General features: G+C 39.3%; 1 protein-coding gene across 2 annotated transcripts; it reads right to left on the bottom strand.

Moving 5' to 3' along the window:
• Positions 1–633: 633 nt before the first annotated feature.
• On the bottom strand, positions 634–3,933 carry LOC109236802 (protein DETOXIFICATION 31-like). Of its 2 annotated transcripts, none has more exons than XM_019403032.1 (4): positions 3,536–3,933; positions 2,768–2,963; positions 2,272–2,617; positions 634–901 (listed from the first exon to the last, which is right to left on the bottom strand). In XM_019403032.1, the coding sequence occupies exons 1-4, from the start codon at positions 3,884–3,886 to the stop codon at positions 811–813; spliced, it is 984 nt and encodes a 327-aa protein (XP_019258577.1). In that variant the 5' UTR covers positions 3,887–3,933; the 3' UTR covers positions 634–810. The 2 variants fall into 2 exon arrangements, with proteins under 2 accessions (XP_019258577.1, XP_019258578.1); XM_019403033.1 differs by having other exon boundaries at positions 828–912.
• Positions 3,934–10,960: the final 7,027 nt, after the last annotated feature.

The following is a 10,960-nucleotide window of genomic DNA, read 5'->3' as shown; positions in this document are numbered from 1 at the left end:
ACTTAATGCCAGCTAGCGTAATTCCGGAGAATATGTCTAGTAAATTGTGGTAATTACTCGGGAGAGAGTTACGACAGTCAGAATGCTCATGATCGGTAGAGAATATTTAGCGAATTCATAGACAACGTAGTGGAAAGGATTCCGACAATAGGGGAAATCGTAACTCTAGACCTCCTTAATCTTGTCTCTAACCCTTAGTATCTTTAGTTGTTAATTTACTATTTTAATTTATTAGTTAAATTAGTTAAACACAAGAATTTTAATATCTATAAGTTAGAAATTGTTCAAGCTTGTCTTCTTGGTGATATTGAACAACTGTAGCTAAGCCGTAGTTCTCTGTGAGATTCGACTCCGGACTTGTAAACCGGATTATATTTGCAACGACCGCTTAATCCTTTTTATAAGGCATAGTTGGGCGTGATCAGTACACCTAATTAATGATTTCAAATTTGAACACATTATTAAAATGAAAGCTATTAATTCCAAAGATCTTCTCTTCTATCTCTCCGTCCCCATTATTCGCGGATTGATATCTATGTAATGTAATAAAATAGTTCAAAAAAATTATTAGTTGTACTTTCCGTGAGAACAATACGATTGATGCTAATAACGCCACGTTGACTCAACTTAGAAAATTCCTTAGTCAACTGGTACCACTACTTATTAGTGCTAATATGGTAAATAGATTAATTCAATATGAAAATTTCGCATCAGCTTTTGGTCCACAGTACGAAGAGTTGGTCATCTTCCCATAACGATTCGTGCCAAATTGAATAAAACTATGTCAACATCACATAGAAAATTGTGAACTCACCAAATAGAGATTGCATCCACAGCTACTTCAGCATTCTTGAGGTATCCAGCAACGAGAATTAGTGCCATAAAGTACCACATCTCCAAGCTGCAATAAATCTTGAAATACCCTTTGTTAATACTTTTAGCCGGTTAGGCTTGGAATTAAGTCTAATTAAACACAAGGAAGAAAATAACAGTAGGAGCAATATAAAAGGAAGACAACAACAAACTAGAGTTTGACTTCTGTACATTATAGATAAAAGAACTTTTACACTATTAGTTAATTTGAATGATAATGATCTACACTCAAACTTTTCTATATCAGCCTCATTTGTTTCCATATTTTTTGGCTGCTTTAGTGAAGTACTTTTGTAGAGAACATATATTATAACATAATATAAAAATCGGTTCCGAAAAAACTTGACTTTTATAGTAAATGATTGTTTTATAGGGATGACATTATAGAGATGTCTGACTGTATAACCATCCATTAAAAGTATAGTTGTTACCGTGACATATATACATAATCCTAGCCCTAGGTGCTAGTTACAAGGATACTCAGCGCCAAAGTTCGAATCACAGTATTGTTTATTCATTCTTCAGTTTAAGAATTCAGAAACCCTAAATAGTTCTTAATCACATGATCAACACTGCCCAAATGGTGCCGGAATTCCAGAAGCTTACACAGCGTTATTATATTCTTATTTTTCAATCAATGCAGCAGCTAGCCTCATTTATTGCCGTTGAATAGCGAAATTGTGGGATCTAAATTTATTTATATGACGTAAGTACATGGGCATAATTAAAGTCCTTTACTTCATTTCCTTTTCTTGTCTGAGGGGAAGTTGACGGTCGAAGGAGAGGAGGATGAACGGTGTTTAGTCTTTCGAATATTAAAATAAAGATAGGTCAACAAGAAATGATCACGTCCAGTTATTACTAGTAAATATTAAGACCGAGACATATAAAGATGCATTGTTGATAACATAATACGAGTGTACGACATCTTTTATGCATGAAACTTATGTCTTACGTAATTATCATCAACACAAGTCCCTAACTTCCTTTAAATAAATAGTTTGGATGGTGATGGATCTACTAGTAAAAGCTTCAAGACTTGGATGATCAAAATTATAACTTACATGTGTGACATCTGTAATTTTATTTTATTTGGGTCTTTCCTATTGGATAAGGACCATCAATATCATAACGTAATATTATTAGGAAAATGGTTCTAAGTATGAAATCATGAATGCATTGCGTTTACTAATAAAAGCTGAATAATCTAACTACACCACAAGAGTTATAACTTAATCTATTATTGCAGATCACATGCCTTATTATTTTATTCGTTGCAGGTATTATGAATATACAATTACCTTTTAAATAACCTTATAATGTAAAAAAATCTTGTATGTTATGTATGTGCATATAAATTAAACTTATAATCTAAACGACTTCAATCAAGAAACTCACCAGAGCATGACAGCCGATGCAAAAGATAATTTAACAAAATCCCAAAGATTTTGAAAAGCCTTTAAAGAAAATCCAGACCAAGCTTGTCCACAAGTCCCACTGAAAATATACACCAGCTGAGCCACCGCTATGAACCACCACGACCCATTCAGAACCACCGCACCACCCACCAGTCCCCACCCTAACTTGAGCATCAACAGCCAACTGAACAATGTGTGTCCGATTAGACCAACGGCTGCTATGGCCGCCATCACCATGATCTTGCTTTGAGCTTGCAAGAATTTTTGTATCGGAAAGTTCAGTGCATAGGCGAACAACTGTGGAATCATCCACACAGCAAACATACCTGTAAATCGGGCGAATTCAAGATTTAGAGTTAATGAATTCAGAATAAGTACGATATTGAGTATCTTATTATATCTATGTATTTAATTTCCTTGTTTTTTTGCATACTCATATATATAAAAAATAAGTTATTCTAACTGCTTCTGTATACCTGCCCATTTCGATATATCTGGCGTTTGACCGATGAATTTGAGAAGTGGGGTGGCGAAAATGTAAGGAAATATTAGAACCAGGGCTGTGGTAGTGAGGATTACCCATGATCGTTGCATGTAAGTTCCTAGCATTTCAAGTTGTTTTGCTCCAAATGCTTGTCCACATAGTGTCTCCAATGCACTTCCCATGCCCAACTGTGATCACAATAAATCCCGTTAACAGCAATGATGAATTCAGAATGTAGTTATTCACCCATCGAGCCGCCAGAATGAGCGTGATTTATAATTTGTGTACATTTTTTATATGTATATATAGTTCGAGCCAAAATCCACGAGTTCGGCTTACCCACAAAGTCCATCCTAAAATCCATGGAGCTCTAACTAACAATACTTATTAATTAAACCCTCTTAAAACGATAGATAAAGATCAAATTCAATCTACTTCGGAGACTTTGAAACTTGTGGTCTTAAAAGCTTTGTGGGGCCATGACATTTGTGTGGTTATAAAAGCTTCTCATTAAGGATAAAATGAGAAATGAAAAGTTTAAAGTTGAATAATTTCTAATTATAGAACTGTGTCATTCTTTTTGGAACGGACTAATAAGGAAAATGTGTCATCTAAATTGAAACGGAGGGAGTATAAATTATGATATGATGAAAATAAAATTTGTAAATCGAGTAGTAGGAGTAATATATTTGCAGCGCTATCTATTTTAAAACAATAATATATTTTAAAGTCATGTATAGGGTAGAGATGCATATCATACCATGATACCAAAAGCAAAACCAGCAATAACAGAGTTTTCGATGGAGACGGCCGCTAGTTGAATGGTACCAACATGACCAGCAAATACTTGAGTTACGGCACCGATGGAGTATTGGCAAACAGAAGTGAAAATGGCTGGAGCAGCAAGGTACCATAGTTTCTTGGATTCTACTGAAAACTCTCGGATTAAATCTTTCACTCCACGGATTTGTTGGGTATCATTTTCATCAGCTTTGAATGAAGAATTAGTAAAAGACCAATTTGAAGGTTTCAGTATTGGGCTGTGCAACTCATCATATTCGTTGCAATTTCCTATTGGTGTCAGAAGTGGCACCTCTGTATCCTTGGCCATGGTTGCCAATAATGGGAGGAAAGGGCTAGTATTTAAATTATTTGTTCACTCTTGGTTGTTAGAAGTGGGGCAGCCCAGCTTTAAATAGAATGGCATAGCTAGTAGTATTTGATTAATTTGTTCATTTTTGTCGTCATCAAATAGTCTTGTTTTTATACTTAGAAAAGACTTATAAACTACTTGTTCCTTCTGTTTCAACTTAGATGAGATAGTTTGACTTGTCACAAAATTTAAGAAAGAAAAGAAGACTTTTAAAACATGTGGTCCTAAAACGTAAGGGATATAAAAGCTTTGTGGGGCCATAATATTTGTGTGGGTATAAAAACTTCTCATTAAAGATAAAGTGTGTAAAACGAAAAGTTCAAATTTAATAAATTCTAATTTGAGGTTCTTCTTCCTCAAAAGTTTATCCAGCACTTTAGGTAATTTATTTGATTATATTTGTCATCTAAAGAAAGAAAAAGGTATTAACCTCCAAAAAGAGACTTCCTTTATCCAAATTTATGTGATGCACCTTCCTTTTCAGTCTATTCCCAAAATAATACTTTCTACGTATCAATTTATGTGAATTTGTTTGACTGGGCACGAAGTTTAAGAAAAATTGAAGACTTTTTGAATTTGTGGTCCTAAACAAGTCAAAAAGGGGGCCAGAGTACTTGTGTGGTTATAAAAGCTTCTCATTAAGGGTAAAATTAAAAATTTAAACTAAATTGTTTCTAAATTTACAAAGGGGTCATTCTTTTTGGAACAGAGAAATATGTTCACATAAACTAGAACATAGGGAGTACTATTTATATATTTAAACAATAATTTAAATTTTACACTTTTTGTTTTATCATTAATGAGATGATTTATAACCATACAACTATCTATGACTTGTTTTAAATCACATATTTTATAAGTTTTCTTTTTCTTTTTTTAAACTCATGGCCAATCAAAGTGCATCATATAAATTGGGAGAAATCCTCATTTCTTCGGAAAAAGTACAAGAGATTTTTTTTTGTTCATATACAATATTTAAAACTTATTTATCAAAATTGTCCTAATGTTGTATATTACCCGCCCTAAACAAGGGTTTCTTACAATTTATATACAACCCATTATTTGTGCCTCAAATTAGGGAATTCCGTTACACTCTTTTTCTTTTTTCTCTCATCTCCTGTTTCCCTATTCTCTGACGGTTCTCTCCATATATAATTCATTAGTGCCTTAAATTATTGTCACGACCCGGATTTCCCACCCTCGGGGGTCGTGATGGCGCCTACTCGTAGAAGCTAGGCAAGCCACAAATCATAAACTCCTAATTCCTTTATTTTAAATCCTTTTTATCATTCATAACAACAAGCGATAAATATTTAAATAACAACGAAATATGAAATTAAAGCGGAAGACTTAAATTATATAAACTGAACAAAATGCGGAAATCAACATGTGTCTCTACCCAAGAACTGGTGTCACAACATCCACGGACAATGAAATATAAGATAGAGGAGACGCCGGGCCTTCGGACGCGTGCAAGGCTACCTCGGAGTCTCGGTGGAATGAAGGCTGTCTCCCGAGCTACTGCTACTGTCCGGAACCTGGATCTGTGCAAAAGAGCACAGAGTGTAGTATCAGCACAACCGACCCCATGTGCTGGTGCCTAGCCTAACCTCGGCGAAGTAGTGACGAGGCTAGGACCGGACTATCAAATAAACCTGTGCAGTTATATAATATACAGCGGAAAGTAAAGCAGGTATAAGCAAGTAAGGATGGGAGGGGGAAACATGCTTTGGGGAATAACAGGTAAAACAGAATATCAAGAGAACCATAAAGGAATCAAAATCCAACCACTAGCAAGAATAAGGAAAACAAAGGCAGATTTCACTTTCTTCTCACATCTTATTGCAGGCGTGCGACCCGATCCCATTTCATTATATCTCGTGGTAGGCGTACCACCCGCTCCCATTTCATTATATCTCGTGGTAGGCGTACCACCCGCTCCCATTTTATTATATCTCGTGGTAGGCATACCACCCGCTCCCATTTCATTATATCTCGTGGTAGGCGTACCACCCGCTCCCTAATCATATTGTTGCGGCGTGCAACCCGATCCATAGATATATATAATAGTGTTGCGGCGTGCAACCCGATCCGAATATATATAATAATGTTGCAGCGTGCAACCCGATCCATATATAATATTGTTGTAGCGTGCAACCCGATCCATATATAATATTATTGCGGCGTGCAACCCGATCCATATATATATATATATATATATATATATATATATATAATAGTGTTGCGGCGTGCAACCCGATCCATATATAATATTTACAATTATAACAAGAGTCCCGACAAGGGATCAAAGGTCTACACTATCCCGACAAGGGAAAAAGAAACAACTATAACCAAACTTGCTACAACACTTATCTACCTCAGCCATACCCAAACTTGTTACAACACCTAACTACCTCAACTATACCCAAACTTGTTACAACACCTAACTACCTCAGCTATACCCAAACGTGTTACAACACCTAACTACCTCAGCTATACCCAAACTTGTTACAACACCTAAGTACCTCGGCTATACCCAAACTTGTCCCAACATCTAACTACCTCAGCTATAACCATAATCCTTACCTAACACAAAGAATCATCAAACTAAGTATCCGTAATATCAATGAAGAACACAATACAAGGGAATCACAACTCAACAATAGCCCGACAAGGGGGGAACATAACGATCTCTTCTCTTTCTCACTTTTACCTCAAAATTCACTTCATCACTCGAGCCACTGCTCTAGAGGAACAATTATCACTTATGCTTTCACCATTCGTTATACAACTGGAGCCAACGCTCCTCAACGTTCATAGGTCACAATTCTTTTCACAACTTTACACAACAAACAGAAATTTTCACCAAGGCATGAATAATACAACGAAATCATGGAAATCACAATATAAGACTCACGGTCATGCTCGACACCGACGTATAGATACTCGTCACCATGCCTATACATCGTACTCAACAAGAAACAAATAGCAAATAGGACGCAACTCCTAATCCCTCAAGCTAAGGTTAGACTAAACACTTACCTCGATGCCTTGTACACAACTCAAGCCTCAATTATAGCTTTACCCCTTGATTCCACCGCCAATTCGCTCGTATCTAATCACAAATTACTTAATTACATTAATAAACACTAAATGAATCAACCCCAATGCATGAAAATGAGTCTTCCAAAGATTTACCAAAAAAGTAAAAAATTGCCCCCGGGCCCATGTGGCCAAAACCCGAGGTTCGAACCAAAACCGAATTACCCATTCCCCCACGAACTCAAATATATAATTTGTTTTGAAATCGGACCTCAAATTGAGGTGGTTCTACCCAAAACACCCAATTTCCCCCATGAAAATCTTTGATTTTAGGTTGAAATCATGTTAAAAGATGTTAATGATTGAAAGAAATGAGTAAAAACTAACTTACAATTGATTTGGAAGAAGACTTGTTCTTAGAAAATCGCCCAAAGGAGTCGTGTTTTGAAAAAAATGTGAAAAATGACTTAAAATCGGCTAAGTATAGAAAAATGTAAGTCTCAGATATGGGAAATGCGAACAAGTGTTCGCAATTCCGAACCCCGACCTCTGAGATGTGGGAAATGCGAAACAGGGTTTGCATTTGCGAACCCTTCAGAAATTCCCAGTTTTCGCATTTGCGAATGAGTGGTCGCATTTGCGACATCGCTTTTGCGATTGCTGCATCGCATTTGGACCTCAGGCGGAAAAAGGGATCTTCACATTTGCGATCCCGGACGTTGCATTTGCGACAGGCTGCAAAACTTTCCTTCTCGCATTTGCGATGCCAGGCTCGCATTTATGAGACCTGCTTCGCAAATGCGAAGACTGCAGAACAGGCATACCAGATTATTTTCAAAGTTCAAAAATGCACCCGTGGCCTATCCAAAATTCACCCGAGCCCTCGGGGCTCCAAACTAAATATACACACAACCTCAAAAATATCCTAAGGACTTATTCGTGTGATCAAATCGCCAAAATAACATCGTAAACATCGAATTAAGCCTCAAAGTCCAAGAATTCTTTCAAACTTCAAAAAACATCAAATTTTCCAATTTAGGTCCGAATCACGTCAAACGACGTCCGTTTTCAACCAAATTTCATAGGAATGACTTAAACCATATATAAGACCTGTATAGGGCGCCAGAACTAAAATACGGGCCCGATACCAACACGTTCAATTCCATTTTCATTTCAAATTTCCTTAAACAATTTCATAAAACAATTTTACAAAAAAATTCATTTCTCGGGCTTGGGACCTCGGAATTCGATTCGGGGCATACGCCTAAGTCCCATATTTTCCTACGGACCCTTCGGGACCGTCAAATTACGGGTCCGGGTCCGTTTACCCAAAACGTTGACCAAGGTCAAATTTATTCATTTTAACATTAAAACTTAACATTTTTCACAGAATCTCATATTTAAGCTTTCTGGCTACGCGCCCGGACTGCGCACGCAAATCGAGGCGACTCTAAATGAGGTTTTCAAGGCCTTAGAGACACAGAATTCAATTAAGAACATGTGATGACCCCTTTGGGTCGTCACATTCTCCACCTCTAAAATAACCGTTCGTCCTCGAATGGACATAAGATGGAAGTACCTGAGTCAGGGAAAAGATGGGGATAACGGCTCCGCATATTAGACTCGGACTTCCAGGTCGATGCCTCAGGAGGCTGACCTCTCCACTGAACACGAACAGAAGGAATACTCTTCGACCTCAACTGACGAACCTGCCGGTCTGGAATAGCCACCGGCTCCTCCTCATAAGACAAGTCCTTGTCCAACTGGACAGTGCTGAAATCTAACACGTGGGCTGGATCGCCGTGATATTTTGAAGCATGGACACATGAAAAACTGGATGCACAACTGATAAGCTCGGCGGCAATGCAGGTCTATAGCCACCTCTCCCACTCGATCAAAAATCACAAACGGATCAATGAACCTAGGGCTAAGCTTGCCCTTCTTCCCAAATCTCATCACGCCCTTCATAGGCGACACTCGGAGCAATACCCGCTCACCAACCATAAAAGCCACATCTCGAACCTTGCTGTCTGCATAACTCTTTTGTCTGGACTGAGCTGTACGAAGCCTAACCTGAATGATCCTGAGCTTGTCCAAGGCCTCCTGAACCAGATCTGTACCCAACAACCGAGCCTCTCCCGGCTCAAACCACCCAACCGGAGACCGACACCGCCTACCATATAAAGCCTCATAAGGAGCCATCTGGATACTCGACTGGTAGCTGTTGTTGTAGGCAAACTCTGCTAATGGCAAAAACTGATCCCACGAGCCTCCAAAGTCAATGACACAAGCTCGGAGCATATCCTCCAGAATATGAATAGTCCGCTCGGACTGACCGTCCGTCTGGGGATGAAATGCTGTGCTCAACTCAACCCGTGTGCCCAACTCTCGCTGAACTGCTCTCCAAAAGCGCGAGGTAAACTGCGTACCCCGGTCCGAAATGATAGATACGGGCACACCATGAAGATGAACAATCTCTCGAATATAGTCTGCGGGAGTCCAGTAACAAAGTCCATGGTGATCCGCTCCCACTTTCACTCGAGAAGCTCAATCCTCTGAAATGAACCACTGCGCCTCTGATGCTCGTACTTAACCTACTGACAGTTCAAACATCGAGCCACATATGCAACAATATCCTTCTTCATTCTCCGCCACCAATAATGCTGCCGCAAATTCTGATACATCTTCGTGGTGCCCGGATGAATAGACTACCGGGAGCTATGGGCCTCCTCTAAAATCAACTCTCGGAGCCCATCCACATTAGGCACACATACTCGACATTGTAATCTCAAAACTCCATCATCATATAAGGTAACCTGCCTGGCACCTCTGCGCTGCACCGTGTCTCTAAGGATACACAAATGAGGATCATCATACTGTCGATCACGGATACGCTCTAATAATGAAGAACGAGCGACCATGCAAGCTAACACACGACTGGGCTCAGAAACATCCAAAGCAAGCGGCCTCTCACCGACCGGAATATAAGCAAGACTTCCCATACTGGCTGACTTCCTACTCAAAGCATCGGCCACCACATTGGCCTTTCCTGGATGATATGGAATGGTGATATCATAATCTTTCAACAACTCCAACCACCTTCTCTGCCTCAAATTCAACTCCTTTAGCTTGAACAAATACTGAAGACTCTTGTGATCCGTGAACACCTCACATGCCATGCCATACAGATAATGCCTCCAAATCCTCAATGCGTGAACTATGGCTGCCAACTCCAAATCATGAACCGGATAGTTCTTCTCATGAATCTTCAACTGCCGCGAAGCATAGGCAATAGCCTTGCCATCCTGCATCAACACTGCACCAATTCCAATACGAGATGCACCAAAATAAACTGTATAAGGCCCGGAACCTGTGGGCAAAACCAACACCGGTGTCGTAGTCAGAGCTATCTTGAGCTTCTGAAAGCTCGCCTCACACTCGTCCGACCATCCGAACTGGGCACCCTTCTAGGTCAACCTGGATACCCTCTGCTGACACAACATGACCCAGGAATGCAACTGAACTCAACCAGAACTCAAACTTCGAAAACTTGGCGTAACTCTGACTATCCCTCAAAGTCTGAAGAACCACTCTAAGATGCTGCTCGTGCTCCTCTCGGCTGCGGGAATATATCAAAATATCATCATGAAGACTATCACGAACGAATCCAAATAAGGCCTGAACACTCGGTTCATCAAATCCATAACAGCTGCTGGGGCATTTGTCAATCCGAATGACATCACCAAGAACTCATAATGCCCGTACCGAGTGCGGAAAGCTGTCTTGGGGACATCGGATGCTCTAATCCTCAACTGATGGTAGCCAGATCTCAAGTCCATCTTTGAAAATACCTTGGCACCCTGAAGCTGATCAAACCAATCATCAATCCTCGGCAATGGATACTTATTCTTGATTGTAACCCTGTTCGATTGCCGGTAATCAATACACATTCTCATTGACCCATCCTTCTTCTTAACAAATAACACCGGC

Source organism: Nicotiana attenuata, unplaced genomic scaffold, assembly GCF_001879085.1.
Source record: "Nicotiana attenuata strain UT unplaced genomic scaffold, NIATTr2, whole genome shotgun sequence".
NCBI lineage: Eukaryota > Viridiplantae > Streptophyta > Magnoliopsida > Solanales > Solanaceae > Nicotiana > Nicotiana attenuata.
The sequence above is the reverse complement of the archived record's forward strand: the minus strand, read 5'-3'. Positions and strand labels throughout refer to the sequence as shown.

Excerpts from the sequence above, each read along its gene's own strand:
- LOC109236802 (XM_019403032.1), bottom strand. The coding sequence starts at position 3,886 with ATGGCCAAGGATACAGAGGTGCCACTTCTGACACCAATAGGAAATTGC. Across the intron at positions 2,964-3,535 it reads GTTTTGCTTTTGGTATCATG|TTGGGCATGGGAAGTGCATT; the intron begins GTATGATATGCA and ends TTGTGATCACAG. Across the intron at positions 2,618-2,767 it reads AGATATATCGAAATGGGCAG|GTATGTTTGCTGTGTGGATG; the intron begins GTATACAGAAGC and ends CCCGATTTACAG.